Source organism: Neodiprion pinetum, chromosome 5 (assembly GCF_021155775.2).
Source record: "Neodiprion pinetum isolate iyNeoPine1 chromosome 5, iyNeoPine1.2, whole genome shotgun sequence".
NCBI classification, from domain to species: Eukaryota; Metazoa; Arthropoda; class Insecta; order Hymenoptera; family Diprionidae; genus Neodiprion; species Neodiprion pinetum.
Window position 1 is genome coordinate 28,406,893 of NC_060236.1, and position 19,913 is coordinate 28,426,805.

At 41.0% G+C, this 19,913-nt stretch overlaps 1 protein-coding gene and 1 long non-coding RNA gene across 4 annotated transcripts; one reads left to right on the plus strand and one right to left on the minus strand.

The window, feature by feature from the left end:
* Positions 1–6,604: 6,604 nt before the first annotated feature.
* LOC124218569 (uncharacterized) lies at positions 6,605–10,118 on the minus strand. The gene is made up of 2 exons (XR_006883109.1): positions 10,008–10,118; positions 6,605–7,402 (listed from the first exon to the last, which is right to left on the minus strand). It is a non-coding gene; the product is annotated as an uncharacterized lncRNA (long non-coding RNA).
* On the plus strand, positions 9,800–14,960 carry LOC124218568 (aspartate aminotransferase, mitochondrial-like). 3 transcript variants are annotated; one of them, XM_046625126.2, is made up of 8 exons: positions 9,800–10,291; positions 11,609–11,768; positions 11,919–12,047; positions 12,883–13,101; positions 13,342–13,498; positions 13,590–13,688; positions 13,833–14,149; positions 14,341–14,960. In XM_046625126.2, exons 1-8 carry the CDS (start codon positions 10,278–10,280, stop codon positions 14,461–14,463), a joined length of 1,218 nt encoding a protein of 405 aa, XP_046481082.1. In that variant the 5' UTR covers positions 9,800–10,277; the 3' UTR covers positions 14,464–14,960. The 3 variants fall into 3 exon arrangements, with proteins under 3 accessions (XP_046481082.1, XP_046481083.1, XP_068992001.1); XM_046625127.2 differs by having other exon boundaries at positions 9,800–9,999; XM_069135900.1 differs by lacking the exon at positions 9,800–10,291 and adding an exon at positions 10,895–10,912.
* Positions 14,961–19,913: the final 4,953 nt, after the last annotated feature.

Here is a 19,913-nt window from a genome sequence, read left to right on the forward strand (position 1 = left end):
AAATTTTCAAATATATCTTGTCGGAATTCATTCGTCCTGAACGTTACTCCTGACGACGTGATTTGAATAATTACATAAAGTCGTATTCGATTACTGGTGCCTCGAGATCCAACGACGAGTGGAAAAAAAGGAACGTGGTAAGATGTACTTTGTCAGGTTCGACATGAGCCAGAGATCCTAAATCGGTACGGGCATTATAGATTCGGTAATTAGAATTGGTGGATGCGTAATTTGCCAAACGTGAGAAAACCACGCGTGTCTAAACGTGTCCTGAGAATATAACAGAGTATTCCATACCTTGTACACCTGTACACTGTCCAGCGGAGGCAAAAATTGTACGAGTTCTTCTCGTTGTCACAGCGACTCGATCGTAAGGCATAACTAACTCGTTTAAATCGCTTTTTCCTATCACCCCCTCTCCCCGCAATTCGAGGATTCAGAGCCGTTCGACGCTGCTGCGCGATGTTATTTCCTTCTCATTGCTTTTTTATGACCAGCTTTTTTCGTCAAAGTCTTGATTTGTTTTTGTTGAAAGACATCGCGTGGGATCCGGTCTTTCGGTCATCCTATTGAATTAGTAATACGAATCAAATGGCGGCTGACCGTGATTCCTCGATCCAACGGACCACCTTAAGATGATACATTTCATATAAAATACAAATTCCTATTGGCAGATTTTTGAAGTCACAGAAATGTAAAAAATACAATTAAACGTCGTCTCAAATGTGCGAGTGAAGATGAATCTAGAAAAGTGTAATTTATGGAAATAATTAAAGTTCCCGACTGGGGAGAGACCATAATCGGCACAAGATATTGATAACATGATTGTAGAAGCATGCATTTCTCATTTCTTTTTTACCTCAGCTACTGAATATAAATTCTAGTTTATCGGAAACCATAATTACATCCTACATGTTTCTGTTATTATGTACATACCTACTCGTAATTAAATTAATTGTAGCCAACGCGTTTGATTAATAGGCTAAGAAAGCGACCTAGCCATGTAATAAAATTATGTGTATCTATGAAATTATTCCAACTCGTCGGCATTTACATGTGCGGTATAAGTATTTAGAAAGTTAGTAACAAATAATAATAATGATAATAATAATACTCTGAATGGTCGATTCGACTATTATTTCTTCGCCGACTCTATATAACGAGGCCCGCGTAAATTTGTTATCGGACATAGGTACGAGTTAAAAAAGATATAGCCGTAAATGGATTACAGCTGGGATTGAAACGAATAGTAACAATATACACGTAAGTATAAGTAAGTCAAATTCGATTTTCATACAGATATTATTTATATCGACGTATATACGCGATCCCTCGTGTGGTCTAGCGGACGGTAAATTAACAATATAATATCGTAATATCGTAGAATCGAAAACGACAATCGACGATATGCCTGCAGGGGGATCGAAGAAAGCGGGTGGGTAGAAATATACGAGGGTATAACGGTGTATGAGTACATAATACAAATCGAAGCGATCGATCAACCCGGTCAATTCCTGGTGCAATTACGAAGGGGAACAATCAATTATGCACACCTTGGCCCGCGCTGCTCGTCGCGGTAACAACACTCCTCGGTGTGCATCGAGCCGTAGGCCTGCTTACAGCACGATGGGTGAGTGAGCACGAGCTCGAACTGGAACTGGAGACTCGACCGCTCGCTGCCCTGGACCAGCGGCTCGACCAAAACTCTGCGGGTATTTTATGGAATTACAGAAGCCTTGCCCTCGCCTCGTGTTGCGTGTATGCGATTGATTGCCCACGCACAAGCGGTTGCGGCGTTTCGGGCTCCCGAGAGCGCGGACCTAGAAGAGAGACTCCCGAGAGCGCGGACCTGGAAGAGAGACTCCCGAGAGCGCGGACCTGGAAGAGAAACTCCGCGGCTGCTCGAGACACGAGCGTAGCCGTGACGAAGCGTGAGCCACGGTCACTCGATGCCCCTCGATACCTCTAGAAAAACCGAGTCACAACGATCAGGATCAGTCTTATTGGTATTGGGAAACACCGCTGCGGGTCGTTTTTATGCCTACACGATTCTCTCGGTCGCACGCTGACCGTTGATCCTCGGGTGTCACCTGATTGCATTGTATAATCTGAGAGAAAGCAGGGCAACTTCAACGCTTTACCTATCTTCCGAGAGGCAACAGTGCATTACGGAAATTATTATCAATTTTTTTTCTCAACGTCGCATCTTTTTCACACGCGATATTGAAATATCAGTATTTCATGAAACGCGTACACGAAACTTGTACAATAGAAAACTCGATTTGCTATTTCGGTTTGAAACGTAAATTAATGCTCAATACAGGTGAGGGATTAAATTCGGAGTGATTTCGAGGGTCGTCTTGTATAAGAATTCTTAAAGATCGATTTTGAAGTGTGTGTAATGTATAAGTTACATTACCTGACGACGAGTAAACGAGACGTGTGATGGTCATCGCACCAACTTCGCGGAAGATCCTGTGGGTAGATATACGAGCTCGGTTGCGTGGCGAGTACATAAAACGAGGTGAAATAAGATGATATAATATTGTATCTACAAGAAGCAGGTTTGTGTTTCGAGTAGTAGCGTGATACCGAACAACGCCGCGAGTTCAGACATTATAGGTACAAAGCTTTTGAATTAATGTCGGTTCATTGTTGGTTGATAATAAGGAAGGCGGGCAGGCAGCGCAGGAAGGGTATTCAGAGAAGCGTGTATACATAAATACCCGTGTATAGCGGGGTGTATAGATACGCTTTCGAATGCGCGTTGTACTACGTATAGGTAACGAACCTCTGAGAACATTCGTTCTCCGGTTATGCCGGGGTACAGGCTCGCCGTATTCAGCCGAGAAACCATCAAAGAAACATCAAAGCGTTAATAAATTGATCCCGCCTATCCGTGACTGAATTGCTTTTTGCATCGTTTAGGAGTATTATTAATCATATCATAAACTCGAGCTTCATGATACGTTGCAGTGCGGGGCCATCCATGGTCAGTTTTAACAACGCGATATCAAGGCAGTAACTCATATTAAACTGTCGTATATTCATGTCTTACGTCTACTAAAATCTCCCGTTTTTTTTACTTTCAATTACTTTTTTCAGGCTAGTCCTCAATTATTACAGGTACCTTGAAATTTTTTACCTTCATACGCGAGATCTTTACCGGCGAAAAAAAAAACGGAGGCTCCTGCTGTACGAAGTATTTAGCGCTGTCTAATATAAGTATAACTGACGTCAAAGTCTTCGACGTTTTTCGATTAATCGGCTTACCCGTATTATCTCGTTTAAAAATTCAACAAGGGTGACTGAATAGGTAAGAGAGATTTCTAGTTCAGAATCTAACAGGATAATTCTTCGCGCCACTTTCGCATCCTGATTCACACTGAAGCGCAGCTGCAGACGGTATAAATTTACGAAAATTGAAAGTGATAAGATCGATTTTAAACACGGGTGATGGATTACACAGCTCTTGCAGTGCGGAGGAGCAGTTCAGCGAGAATATAAACAGCGGCAGCAGCAGCAGCAGCAGCAGCTCGATTAATGGCGTGTTTGGTAAGTCGCGAAGAGCGTATATAGTGCAAGTTCACATTGCATATACATTATATATATATGTATACACACGCGCGTACAAGCGACGTTAAACCACGTGCGTATAATTATAATTGAAGGTAAAATTGCAGCAGCACACTTGCGTATACATAGATTAAGTTTACGTTATATGTACCCAAGTGATTTACACACACACACACACACACACACGCGCGCAGATATACACGTATTCCTACCTAGATACGCGTGTTACACGGATTCAGGTACATGACTATACAGCCCATGTATACCTCTGCCATCTTTCGCCGTACATACACACATATACACGTACGTGTATTATAGTCGCGGTTAATATATATCTTAGATATATAGTACGACCGCATGCGCAAGCCGGTAATTTAATGGTACTAAACATGCAGACGATTTGCATAATTACACACCGCGATAAATACTTATATATTTCTATACTCTCTCTCTTGTGATGCCCGGCCCGCCGCTTAAAATACTTACACGGAGAAGGAAGAAAACAAAATGGCGGTTCCATCCACAGCTCGCCCACGTAACCGACCATCTAACCACATTTCCACATTGTTACACACCTAGGCGGAGGTACAACGTACCTACGTCTCAAAGAAATATATCGACTTTGGACAGCTCGGCTGCGATATATATGCTCAAGTAAATAAAACTGACCGAGTAGTTGCGCGAGATACTTACGGAGATAAATAAATCTACACGGATATCTGGCTCAGCAGAAATTGCACACGTATATAATGAAATCTGATGATCGTTCTTCATCTACAACGATAGCTGTAAGAATACAAGACGTTTTTATAAACTTGGCACGGAGTGAGAAATTATACGTATAGGTATATATCACTCGGTGAAAACTTGGGTTATTAAATTATTATTTATTTTTAAATTACGCAACTTCGTTATTACATTCTTTCAAAATTTACCGCATGTTTTCTAATTTTACACGCACTTAACGTACCTGTGTCCCTCAGTTTCTTACGAATTTCGCTGGCATCGGACGGTTTAGTTATCAGACATTCCTTTTTGGCCCACTATCGAAATGTCAAATGATCAACACTCGACTACGTGTCCATCGCGATGAACATGAAAAAAAATCCATATCTCAGCCCAAACAATATAACAATTAAGCCCCGCACTGAGGAAAATTTCATTTGTTACAGTAACTAGAAAAATCGAGTAAAACAGGTATCGCTAGAAAAAACTGTTTGAATATTGTTGGTGTTACGAAAAACGAGGTACACCTAACCATTTTGCGCCACTGTCGATCTTTTTTTGGTTATTACAACGCAAAATCAGTTTCTGAGGTTTACTCTACTTTTTTAGTTAAACAAGGCTTAAACGTCAATTTATTCTTGCACAAGAATTGAATTTTCGCAACAGTTGCAAGAAAATATAGTAACACTGATCGTAATCAGAAAGAATAGTAACGGATACTAGACTTTCCGGTAAGAGCTAGAAAACTAATTTTCATTTTGTACTTGCAAGTATATTTTTCGATTGTGGTAAGAAATGAAATCAGTCAAAGACCGAGCGGTAACCGGAAATAAAAATTTCTCTCAGTGCGAGATTGCGTTCGAAGTAAACAAAATTGATTGGGTAACAAGCTCGCTGCAGTGATGGGGGTGTTGCGTCGTACATATTTCGGCGGCAAAGAACGGCTTGCAATTGGTGTACAATCACGGCAGAGGTATAAAACATAACAGTTCTGAACCAACGAGGTGAGGATATACGCATTTATATATTATAGTCGCGTGCAGACGCGGTAGCAACTGTGTGAATCAGGTATACGCATGTGTTTGTTTGAGTGATACTTGACGGATGAGGATGTGCGCATTCTTATTCAAGTCGATGATCCGCGGGGTGAAATCGGGCAGTGTGTAGTTTATCCTGACAACTAAATGACCGGTCGGTGTACCGATGTTAATGCCTTTTCAGCCGCGACGCCGATGCCGCCGTATTCTTACATCGACGCCCGGACCGTTCGAGACACATATTTCCGATCATGTTGCATATGATTTTAAAACTTGAACAATGACCGGTGGATCCACGGACTGAATGGATATTCAGAGGCCAGTCGTCGGTTCGTTATGCGAATCGTACCATCGGTCATCTCCTGCACTTTGTTAAACCCCCGAAGCGAAAGATTGATTGTCTGCGTGTATTTACACACTGTGTATAATATCGGTGGTCGGATATTCGTAATTGTAAAACTGCGGAACGGATTTTGCTAGAAAAAAGCATCGATTATCTTGGGCATATTCCAGTTGCAGGGAAAGAACACCTTGTATCGTTGAATCAGACGATAAGCAGTCGTTACATCATTGTTTGCCTTGGTTAATTAAAGCGATGTCAGTTACCTGAATGTACTTCACTCCCCGTTTACAGCTCCGGTTACAGTAGCGGCCATATATATAAGACGAAGTATCGTCAACCAGTTATACGATGTCTGAAGAACAGAATAGTGGGAAGATTAAGTGAACGTCTCCTACGCGTCATTAAAATAGAAAACGTACGACTATGGGCCTGAGATTGTGAAATTTTCGTCTGCCGTTTGATCGTTGGAGATTTTTCACCAACTCACTTGCAACCGTGAAAGTGCAAATTCGAAATACGCGTATATGCGAGATGAAACTTACCTACTTCATGTTGGTTCGGGTTTTGTTTTCGGTTTGGATACCTGATGTATAGGGATGAGTGTAGCCCATGGCGCATCATGTGAGCTGGGCAGCTGCATCAGACATCCCCAATAATTTGAGCATCGCATTATGCATAGCGTGCGAGGCGTCGATGAAGAGAGGATCCCGACTATACACGGAAATCGATCCTCGATTCGATCCCCATTAACTGGCGGCTCGCGCGAAAGCGTAAGAGTTAAAGTTTCATATTTTCGACTGCAAATATGGTTGGTTTGGAAACAAGGATTCGTAAATATTCGCGATGCATATTGTTGCAAAGATTCCAAATTATTGTAAAATCGGTCTAGTTTTTTACCTTTACAATCCGGAAACACGTGGCGTCGATAAAGCATTTTCATTGGTGTAATTTATTTGCGTCTGTAATATTTATACATCGTAAGAATTTCCCTGGAAGTTGGCTTGCTGAAAAACGCTTTCACCGAGGATCCCAATTACTGCAGCCTCTTCGCGTTGACTGTTATTTATTAAAATACTGCCTACCTACTGATTTACTCGATGATGAATCGTCGAGCGTTTCCGAGTGCAAGCGACGTGAAGTGATCGCCGGAAACAGTCTCCCCTTCGTACGCTTCGGTCTCTTCCTTTCGTGCCGATAAAACTGACGAGTGAGTATAGCTGTTGTTGATTTGTCGAGTGGTCGTACCGAGCTGTAAAGATATTCGATGACGCGCCATGAGGTTTGCGGAGTCGAATAACTTCCGGAGCGAATCTTGAGAGTGACGAAGAATAGTCGAGTCGTTATTCGGTTATTCGTACGTAATATTTTCTCCTCTTTCTCCTTTCACGCAAATAACGATCGGCGATAAATTTTTGCCGATTTCGAAACGTCGGTTCAAGGAAGTGGTCGGATGTAGGAATGACGTTCGTATCCTGTTTCTCCTCTTGGTTTTTGACACGTTAAAACCGACATTCACGACCAGCGGGAGAGACGCATCGACGTCGAGTATCCGAAGCCTTAATTATAATAAGAAAACTTGAGTCTCGCCGCAAACTGCTCCCCTGAGGATGTGGTCGTCTTTGTTCATCTTGGTCACGCATTTCGCCATTCCTCGGACCTCCGATGTTCCGTTACCCGAATCCAATGCTATATCAGAATTCGATTGTCCGCCAAGTCGTCCCTGCAAGGAAAAGTGTCGCATATAAATATTCATCGACGTGTATCAGCATCGGCTTATCGTATCAAAGAGGAAAAATATCGGCGAGTAAAATCGAAGGACATTTGTAATACACGTCGCGCCGTGAGGTTTCCGCCGTTTTTCATCGAGGACGCCGAGTGGAGCGGCATCGGGGAAAGAGTGGCTTCGCTTACGATGACAGGCATATGTCAGTCGATGACAAACGCACGTAGCGTGCAAAAGTACGAACGAGTCGCATATGTGGGCAGAGAGTCCAGTATCAACATCGCGAGACCGCATAGGTGGCTGATTAAATGGATTGCAGGTAGTTGCCGGTGGTCGCCATACGCTGAATAGCGGACCCTCTGCACGTGCACCAAGCAGGATGATGTGTGCCCGTTCATGTCGGAGTGGAATACGGAACGCGAACACGGCGAACGCCTCTTCCTCTCGCACTAACAAGATATCCCCCTTCGACGTCGAGGTACGGAAAGGACGAACCCTCCTCCTCGATGCCCCGTTGCATCCTCCATGATCCCGCGCGCGGTGCGGTTGCTGCACGTGAAATTACTCCGCGTATTCTTTTCATCCTCCCTTTCCCTGTTTCACCGGTAGCCAGAAGGCCAGAACCCTCGATGCAGATTGTAGGTACTCCGGAGTCTCTAACTACGTGTAATCATTAACTTCTTATACCCAGCGACATCCATTTCCTCCATGTAAATTATACCGAGTATATAATATGCGACGACTCCCGCCTTTCTTACCCCGCTGCACATGTTACGACAATTAGTCATACGTGTCTACGCACACTGCTGAAAGATGACCAAGAAAACTCGAGCTTTTATCCGTATTTAAACGCGCCCGGGTGAACTATCCAGTCCCACGATTTCTCTAGTATGCACACGGAGGAGAGAAGAAGAGCAGGTTTTACTCGACACGTCACAGTTTCTTGTAAAAAAAAAAAAAAAAAAAAAAATACCCATGTGAACTATATTTTTCACCAAATGCTTCCCACGTGCGAATTTTCCTCGAAACGAAAAGATTCCTTTTCCTTTTTTTTCTTTTTGTTTTTGTTTTCTTTTAATATTGCTGCTTTTGTGGTCTAACGATAAGTACACGAATTTTTGTTCGCGTCCAATTATAAAAGAAATAATCCATCGATTGACGACTCCTACAATCTGTTGAAGAATATTTGACAATGTCACAAAATATCTAACCCTAAACACTGGGTTGAGCAAACTGTGTTAAAGATGAAGTTAGATAAGGTTACAGATGTGTTGACTTAAAGTGAATTGGGCAATCCTGCGCTAAGAAAGTAGTAATTAGTCTATTATGGGCAGTAAATCACCAGCAATTGCTACATAGTGCGCAGACCGAGCGAATGTGATAAAAGTTGAATTATTGTCCCTCTTACACGCGCGTGGCAGAATATCTAGTCCCAAATTTGATTATTCATCAATGGGGTGAATTATGCGTACGTAGAAAAAAAATAAATAAATAAAAAAATAACGTGGGTACGAAATGACTGAAATTAACTCTCGTTAAAAAATGACTCAATGAAAATTACGGCTTCTGTTGTTGTGTAGAAATTTTTAATTCTGTTTGTTTCGACCGATGACCTATCCGCTGCTTATATATATACATATATCTGCGCATTTTACGTCGCGTCAGTGATTACATATAACAGTGGACAAGGAAAATTAATATTACCGAGTAACGCCGATAACGAGTCAAGTGTACAAACATCGTATCAGTGTTCGGTGCGCTGAGAAACTCGTTTTTAAAAAATAACAAAATAGATTCCCTTAGTTTTAGTCCGAACGTGAAACGAAACGAAATGTGAGAATATAATTTTCACAGGTATACACATATAATACAGATAAATTAAATCCGTATGAACACAACAAGTTCAAGCATTGCTGGCCAATCGTTCTAAAAAGACATTTGACTTTAAAGTCGAGGCAATTTCGCGTGTGGAGTTGAATACGGAATTCCCAATACTTAAAGGTGAAAAATTACTCGTGCTTCCAGAATGGACGATGCTTTATATAAAATACTTTATCATAAAAAATAACCGTTATCCTTTGTGGTTTCTTGATATTTAATGAAAAAAATGGGGTTGCCAAACGTATCGAAGATCCATTAATCAACAAACGCGATTCGATTTCTGGGTCAATCGGCGGTTGACGGATGTGAGAATCGGCAACGTCGCTTCGCGGACATTTCTCAATGATTAATAGTTATCTGGTGTACGTCCCACTGTTAAACATATTTCGATCACTGTTGAGTAATCAATAAATTACAAACAACAACAACACCAACAACTTCTTCATTTTTTATGACTAAAATAGCGACAGACACAAGCTTATTTACGCTCGAACATCTTGCGTAGCATTTCACTGCTTGTGCTCGGACGTGCGATGTTGTAAAAGCTCTCTCCGACAACGTCGATCGAAATAGATTGTACCCATTTTTTTATTTTCAATCGGGTTCAATGTTCAAAATATAACCGGTGTATTATTAGCTGAGAATTAAGGAGTTGTTGAGAATACACGATATTCGTTGTTGAAAAACAAGTGTCTAATATTAATGTGAAACAAGTACGTACGTTTTATGAAATTCATCGCTTGACTGGTATCAAGCTCGTGTTACTTAGAACTGACAATGAATTAGCCGCGCGATAAGGCCGAGCATCAAGTAAAGTAATCTCAAAAGTTGATGAATACTAAGAAAGCGCGTTTTTTCCCGGCGTCACATTTATACCAGAAACGTCGTACAATATGATTCGTACCGTGGCGACGATCCTCGGGAATTTATTCAGTTATCAGTCACTGTCCGTTGCTCGTCCGGTTAACTTCAGCCGCCTGCATCTGCAACAATGAAAGACAAAAGGTATAAAAATACTGACATCATAAACCGCGGGATATTTTTTAATTGTACAATTCTACTCGCGAATCGTCGTGAAATTACGCAAATTCTATTGTTTATCAGTTTTGGCATCGGTCGAATTTATACTTGGAAATATGTCAGTTGATTTACTTGTCGTAAAAGTTATCGGCGGCAATTAGTGGTGCATTTAATTCTTTCTGTGTTCGATTCATTGTTTTTTTTTTTTAATTGGAGAGGAAAATTATAAAAGGCTCTGAGTGGCATTTTTTCTTCCAGATAATATTTGTTGTTTTTTTTTTTTTAGCGAAAATTTTGGCCTTCGCATACGCATACTTTCCAAGAAGAATTATTTTTTTGAAAAGAAAATGGCACTTACAGCCTTCTTCAATTCTTCTTTACAATTTATAATTAGTACCGCGGTATCACAGTTATTTCACTTGTAACATCGCAATGAGTGCAACGGAGCATAACGTGAGAAAATTATTACAAACAAAAAAAAAGAAAACAAGAATCGAAAACCCCAATTTTAACGAGGAAAAACTACAAACTTGTGAAAAATAGAGCAAGTATTGAGATCCCATCGTCGTGTTGTGATCAAAAATCATACTTCAAATTATAGAAACGGTACGAGGTTTTTAAGATTTTTAAAAATAGCATTCTCAGAATTGGTCTTTTGATTTGTTAAGATCTCACACGTGGTACAAAAAAATCTTAAAAAAAAAAATCCGAGACCCTTTTGAGCCAGCAAGAACATCATACTACATGGGCTGCCAATTTGACATGGAATGCCCCATATAAACCAATTACTCAGTGACCTTTCACTGATATTTCCCTGATTTTATCGAGTGATGTACTTATAACGATCGTAATAGTACACTGAGAAAAATTTCATTTTTTATAGTAACTAGAAAAACTTAGTAAAACAGGTATGGTTAAAAAAAACTGTTTGAGTGTTGTTGGAATTACGAAAAACGAGATACGCGTAAAACGATCCTTTTTTGGTAATTGCAACGCAAGATCAGTTTCTACGGTTTACTCTACTTTTTTAATTAAACAAGGCTTTAACGTCAAATTATCGTTGCACGAGCATTAAATTTTCGCAACAGTTGCCAGAAAATATAGCAACAGTGATCGTAATCAGAGAGAATAGCAACGGATACTAGACTGTCCGTTAACAGCTACAAAACTAATTTTAATTTTCTACCTAGAACTATATTTTTCGATTATGGTAAAAAATGAAAATAGTTAAGGACTGAGCGGTAACCGGAAATAAAAATTTCTCTCAGTGCACGATGACTAAAATTTTCCCAATTCCTTCAGCTCTCCGTGGTGGAATCACGTCGAGGCTGGGCCTCCGGATTTGATGTTGAAAATTGGCGAGGCCTACAGCCAAGATCCGAATACCGATAAGGTTGATCTCAGCGCGGGTGTCTATCGGGACGAATTGGGGCAACCATGGGTGCTGCCGTGCGTTCGTCAGGTAATCCGGAAGGCTAATTTCCTCTGTAATTATCGATAACAGTCGGTTTTACTTATCACAGAAAGCTCCATCATTTACGGCCGTGATCTCTCGAGACACGGCGAGGTAATCAAAACGTGTCGCCATGTTATCTGTGCGCGTGATTTTCAGGCGGAGAAAAAAATCGCCGAAAAAAAACTCCACAAGGAATACCTTCCCATTGACGGTTCCGCGGACTTCTGTTTAAACAGCGTCAAGCTGGTGTTGGGAGATGATTCCGAGCTGATAAAGCAGGGGCGAGTAAGCGGTGATATTTATTTTATTAAGGGGGCGAGGATATCGATCTGAAGAATGAGAATGGATTTTAAAGGGTTATAATTAGTCAGGAGGCCGAAAAAACGCGATTTTCAAAGGATTCTTTATGAAGAGACATTTCAATTTTTTATTATAAAAATTTATACACGTACTGGGGTAACATTGAGCTTCGTTCTCATATTTTTTATTTCTAAACATATACAACGACTTTCATAGCTGATATAACCGATCTTCGGGAGCACCTCTAAACAAAGGCGTCTTGCGGTGAGCGAGATATCTTTGGAATGGATCATCCGATGAAAAAAACAAAAAAGATTCAGTCAATACAAGGTAGTACCTGGTCTTTGATCGAAGGAACAAGCAAAATATTAATTTTTAACAAAACGGCGACTTTTAAAATAAAAATTGCGATTTTTCATAAAAACTTTCGCCTTAGCTTGATTACAAAACGGAGAATATTTACTGGCGAAAAAAATCCTTCGATCAAGGACTGAAAAATATATTCATAAAACTTGTGTAAAAATTTGAGACTGATCGGTTTAGCCGTTTTCGAAAAATCTTGCTCACCGACTTTGAAAACATTAGTTCTGAGAAAAACGCGATCAAAGTTTCAAATCCAAACGAGCGCGTAACTTCGAGAAATTTTCTGTGCATATACTTGAATATTTGTAGGTACGTTACGAAATTGGAATTACAAAAAAAAAAAAAAAATACGAATTTTGATGGATCCTGACTAGGTATAACTTTTTAAAACTGTTTCTTGACTCCGTTGCGAAGCGGTAATATTTTTATCAGAGAACATCGATTTTCATTTATCCAGATTGCGGCGGTACAAGGAGTTGCCGGTATCGGAGCACTTCGCGTATGGTTGGAATTTTTTTCAAAATTTCACAGAGGCCCGAATGAGGTCTGGATCAGCGATCCAAGCTACGCTGCTCACGCGCCGATATTGGAGCATCTTGGACCGGTGAAAATGTACCGGTATTACAATTACGAAAAGAAATGCTTCGACTACGAGGGAGTTCTTCAAGACATATCGGTAACCGCATAGTCGTCAGCATTACGAAGATAGTTGCTCAATAAATAAATGACGAAATTGTTTTATCACAAATTTCATAAAAGTATGAAAGTTTATTTCTCCCGCTGTTACAAGTGAGCGGAAACAAAAACGAAGCAAAGCTCTCGGATGAGTATAATAAGTCGGGTGCGGTTACCCGCCGTTTTAGAAATGTGGAAATTTTTACCCCGAGACGAGAATATTCCAATTTTTCATTTGCAGAATATGCCCGAAGGGTCGATTATCCTGCTTCATCCGTCCGCGCACAACCCCAGCGGTGTGGATCCGAGCCCGGAACAATGGGCGGGAATTTCAAGGGCGATAAAAAAGGGGCGATTATTTCCACTGATCGATATGGCGTACCAGGGCTTGGCAAGTGGTAATAAGGAACATTGGATGCTTAAAAAAGTAACACCCAGTTTCTGACAGTTCAAAGTTTGAAAAACAAAATCCTCGTTCTCGTGCTCCAGGCGACCTGGACGAGGACGCTACTTCCGTCAGGATTTTCGCTCGCGATGGCCACCAATTTGCACTCGTGCAAACCTATTCCAAGAACCTGGGACTTTACGGTGAGACAAGACATCGAATAAACTTCCCTAGACAGAAGCTTTCGAACCTTCCGTTCGACCCGTTGCACCGATACGAAGTGAACTTTTACCGTGATTCCACTCTCTCCAACATCAGGGCTGATTGATATTTTCTCGAAAATCCAGGGGAACGCGTCGGTTCCTTGAGCTTTGTCACTGCCAGTGCGGATGAAGCTGCCAGAGTGAGATCCCAGCTGAAGATCATCATTCGTACGATGTACTCCTGTCCCCCTGTAAACGGTGTACGGATTGCGAACGAGATCTTCACCGATCCAGATCTAAAAAGGCAGTGGATCAAGGACCTGAAGACCATGACAGACAGGATAAACTCCATTCGAAAGGCGCTCAAGAATGAGTTGGATAAAACCGGCACGAAACTTAACTGGGATCACGTTACCAATCAGATTGGAATGTTTTGTTTCACGGGAATGACTCCGGAACAGGTAATTGAGCAAGTTTGTGTACCCAAACAAAATACGATCCATTGGTATTTTTTCTTCCCATGATCGTTCCTTTAACCGGTTTAGAGATGTTGCTTTGGTTCTGTCTCTGAATCGGACTTCGGATCCTCTCAGTCGCCTTATACACCCGATCAATGAAACCGCACGGTTTTTTTATTTTTATTTTTTTTCAGGTCAAAAGAATGAGGGAGAAGTACAGTGTTTACGCATCGACAGACGGCCGGATATGTATGGCCGGTGTTAATTCCAGAAATGTCGAACTCGTTGCCAGAGCATTGCACGATGCTACAAAGTGAGGTCATTACGGCTGCTGCAGCTTGTAGAAGAATTTTAACAAAGATTTTGGGGTTCACTGATATTATTATCTCCATGGATATGTACAGGCGTATTATACTGTGTCGCGACAATAATTGGAAGGCGAATGAATAGAAAAAAAAAAAATTTGTGCAAAACACCATTGCAATATACAAATGTTTAATTTTCCACTCGCACAAATGTCGCACTCGATTACATGCAATTTGCAGATTATTTCGCACGGACTAGATTCATCTACGTCGGATACAGTCTGAAAGAAATTTCTGATTCCGATGATCTCAGGATTCCGTCGACACTCCACCCCAAAGCAGACTCCGACCTCCATTAGGGGCTGAACAAATAGCTTTTTTACGGTCCCGAAGTGTTTTGCCACCGAACAGGAGAAACCTCGAGATAAAATCTTGGCTTCTGGGGTGAAGGAGCCCTTTGTCTTTTCCCGATTCGTTTTCCTTCCATTGTGTACATATATATATATATATATATATATATATATATATATATATATATATATATATTTATTTTTTCTGTTATTTGTCAAGAAAGTAGCGTTAAGGGAAGAAACAGAATAGAATTGCCGTATCATTTCGCTACCAGCGGTACAAACGGCGCGCCTTTTCAAACACGCTGTATTCACGATCGAAATTTTTTAGTCCTGTGGTATTCGAATCAATTGACAAGTGTGCAGGTAGCTGAGTAATTGTTTTCAAAGAATCATGTCACACCCTTACGCGACGCGAGCTGGTGGCGGGTACAACGGGAGAGGCGTCAAATGCTTTATCGGTCATTAAATTAATTAGATTACCCACACTGCAGCCGGCGATGATAAATTAAAAAGCTGACGTTTATGGCCTCCTTTGTATCTTCGACGAAAAGACGGCCTCCTGGCCCGCCACTCAGGTACGGCAATGTATACCTACATCGCCCCCCCCCTCTCCCTCTCCCTATCCATCGGCAGGTATAGTAATCCTAAAATAGTGTAAAATACTGTTCTTAGCTCTTTAGACACGCTGCATTTTTTATCCTATTTTCTCTAACGTATTCTTGTTACTCAAAGGACGTAACCTCGATAATTAAACCGATTTTCTTTCTCACGTATCCGACCACTTGACGCAGCTTAAGGTAAATTACCTTCGCAGTATGTATCGCTTAACTTTATAACCACGTCTACTCAATATGCTACACCTGTTTAATAAATCGCTTAACACATCACATTGTTACCGGATCGTTACAGATTCAGGCACAGACTTGCCGATTTTAGATCATTTCCACTTGACGATAATATTTTTTAGACATTTACATCGCATTACAGTTACATGCCGATCTCGGTATTCATTGAATCAATAAACGGTAGATTATACTCAAAGTCACTCATTTCCTGTAACCGATTGCCGATTTATATTGTTACTGTTTAAGGTAAATTACCTTCTCAATATGTATCGCTTAGCTGTACCTGTTTAATAAATCGTTAAATACGTCAAATTGTTACCAGATCGTCAAGGATTCAGGGACAAACTTGCCGATTTTCGATTATTTCCACTTGACGATAATATTTTTTAGACATTTACATCGCATTACAGTTACATGCCGACCTTGGTATTGATTGAATCAATAAACAGTAGATTATACTCAAAATCGCTCATTTCTTATAACCGATTTCCGATTTATTACTATTTAAGGTGAATTACCTTCTCAATATGTATCGCTTAACTGTACCTGCTTAATAAATCGCTAAATACATTAAATTGTTATTAGATCATGAAGGATTTATGCATCGACTTGCCGATTTCCGGTTACTTACAATTGACGACGATATTCTTTTAAGACCATTTACCGATACTCACGATCTCAGTATTCATCAAATAAATAAACAGTAGATTACGCTCAAAATCGCTAATTTTCTATCACCGATTTCCGATTTATATTGTTACTATTTCGATATTAGGATTTTATAACATTTATAGATACACGTGTCTTCATATTGCTCAAGTCAATGACCGTTCGGTTCCAATGAGATAGTACCCGAAATTGGTAATTTATATTATTACCGATCGCTGTTTTCTGATGACACTTGCCACTTGATGGAGATTTTGTTAGTTGGATACCCGCCACTATATGCTGACATAATTTCACCAAAACTTGGATAGTCCCGACCACCGATTCCGCTGGTATTCCCTGCATTATTCGAAGCAAATGACGTACATATATCCTTCGATGAATAATCATTGTCCGAAGGGTGATGATCAAATTGGGAAAAAAATTATACGTCGGTGGTGCGAAGCGCCGATTTTCCGTCGGTGTTATCCTTTGCCGGGTGGAGGGCCTTTCAGGCGTAGAGGAACGTGTACAAAGGAAACTCGAAGGTGTGAAAGGTGTGAAAGGTTCGGCCCCCCAGGTGGCGGAGACTAATCGCGGGCAGGCGGAAAACAAGTGTGATGAGTTGCCGGTTTTTCGGGTACGGGGGATCGGTGCGACTAAGAAAGGTGCCCGCCTTCCGAAAACTCTCTTATACGCCCCCAGGTTTTTATTTAATAACATTAAACTGCAGCGTGCAGCATGGACGAGTCGAGCGGCGTACCGATTTCGCCGTATCGAGTGTCACGTGGTCGAATTTCCGACAAGATTTTACAAGGAAACGTTAAAAAACGTATCTGTAGATAACAAGCGGAGTAAAATAAAAGTATGATCGATTTTCAACCAATTTTAGACATCAATTTTACCGAATAATCGTCAACTGTTTAGTCCGAATGCAAAACAGGCGTTCAACTTTCTAAGCGTAAGAAATATTTATTAACTTTTTGTTTGAATATCCGGTTCTAAACGTGCTTCTAATTGCATGAATTTTTTTCGGATTATTTTTATAAATCCTCGTACGACCGGCGCGCTCTAATTAGTTTAATAAATCGACACGCTTAGAGAGGCAGAGCGCAGTTATAAACAAGTAAAACGGTGACTTACCAAGACTGTAATAATTGGTCTCGGCAGTTTCGAGAGCGTAATCTGCGCCGATCTAAAATTTTCACGAGCACAAACGCACAGTTGTACATATAATACAATATAACGGACGATTTTTTTTCTTGCTTTTATATCAGATGATTATATTAATACGGCCAAAGAACACCTCGTATCTTACACATATGTATACCTATATCTACTACCCGGTATTCATAAATACACATGCCTGCAATAAATATGAGAAATATACTTTACCGCAGCTGCCGTATAAACGAGACAGATGAAATCTCGATCTACGAAATAGCAAAATGAGGCTTAGAAATTAATGTAAATTACACACAAGCAGGCTACTGGTTATGCAGATCAGAACGCGGCTGCCGCGATCTGTCGTTTCTGTGTCGGCTCTTTTCCGCTAAGACTTTCGCGAGTAAAAGAGCGCCCGCACAAGAAAAAAAAAAAAAAAAAACGGACTGAACCGATTTCGAGTTGAGGTTATTTTGATCTCGTACAGATTAATCAGAGCGTTTTTACACGGAACTGTAAATATTTATTATCGCGGGAGATAAGAGGGGGAAAAAAAAAAAAAAAAAACAGAATGCAAGCGAAACGTGAAAGCCTTTCATAGCCAAATCAAAGTTTGCGGTGAAAAATGTTGGTCAAATAAAAATCTGCTCCTGGTTCTTATTCGGCGAGAAATCGGCGGTGCCGATTTACGTGTTGCTAATGGCTGGTATAATGAATTTTCGGTTATGCAGGTTGTAGGTATGTGTAATGTATATATGTATATTTAGATGTGAAGGCTTGTGTGCCAATAAAATTGTGGAATCGATTTCACCGCAGTGTGGATTAGTGTGAGGAACGCTTAACGCGACTACGGGGGAATGGGAGAACGCGGAGGTGCCGCAGCGGAGAAGATCGGTATAAGAAACGACTTGCGAGAGCCACCGCACTAAACAGACGCACCACGTATAATTTATGAATTATTATTTTGTAGTATAATGTCTGCCGAGCTCGCTTGCTCGTTCAACTCTCCCCGTACCCTACCTACACATCTTTGCCGCGGCAAAGAACAGGCGCGAGAGAGACGAGCCGAGAGGGAGAGAGAAATCGACGGACTGGCAGTGGCGTACATGCTTCGTTCCATCCTCACGAAAAAAAAAAAAACACATCTCACCTCACGCCAAATCCTTCGCGGACTTTGTCTTGGCAATATAGAAAAAAAAAAATTGTAAATATAAGATGTATATACACAAGTATCAAAAAAAAATCACTCAATAACGATTCGTAAACTCTGTAATTAGTCGTCGGAATTGGATACACAAGAATTGAGTCTAATTAATTATGACCTTCGTACCTGTCTGTGGATGTGGACTATAAACGAAAAAAAAAAATCGGTCATCGCGAAGGCTTAAGAAGAAATCGGCGACAAATCGTTGAGGAAAAGCCTGAATTTTATTTAATTTTTTACGATTTTATTGAGTACGTTATATCCGGTTATGAATAATTATTTTTAAAAATTGAACGCTTACCGATTTTCTTAGCACAACGGAAATGTGTAAAAGAGAACATCAGCAAATGTTCATAAGATCCTGGAATTTTCAGTTTGAAGGAATTTGACAAAGGTTGGATAAAAAATGTCAATTTCCGAAGTGAAAACCACAGCTGCGGTGGATCAAAAGGATGATCGGTGCTTAGGGATGGATGGAGGGATAAAAAATTGTCAGGGGATCGATTCCCCGGGATATGACGCCGCTGCGGGTGCTTCGGCAACGAGGCATGGACCGGGCCTGGGGTATCCTATAATCACGAGTAACTCAGCCACATTTGCGTTGATCCGACACCTTAAAGATAGCATTTAGCGGCCCCTTTCATCTCCGCGGCAAACAAACCAATTTATACCACAGGCCGCTTTGTGCTCGGGAAGGGCGTGCCCGAAGCCCGAACTACGAGAGCCTCTTCTTCGTCGACCGGGGGAGGATCTTCCTCCTTTTACTCGGCCAAACGCGCCTCCGTGGCTTCGACGATCATACCTAGACACACGTATGCGGACGGAGCTGACCCACGTTTACATGCATCAGCAGCGTCAACCCGATAGTCTTGAAAAATATCCAAATCCTTGCTATTCGTGCTGCAAAGCCCACGAGACATTAGCAGACCACACTTCGTCCCGATTCTTTGGGACCCGAAGTTGACAAGCTTGTGCGTCACGCAAATTTGTTCCATGTGACACAGTCTCGAGTATTTTTCTTCGTAATCATTGCCGATTTTTTGGCGATTCGTCAAGATCGGTATCGATAACAACTAACCGATGATGACTGAAACTTTTTTAAACTCAAAAACTTGCGACGGTCCAGAATTTCGAATAACACCGCTCATGATCGGTAATAAATCGGCGAGAAATGACATTCGTTCACACTTCAAGTCCAGGTTCAACTCCGAAATTAAGGCCAAGCAGTTTTCTTTAAGACCGAGTTACGAG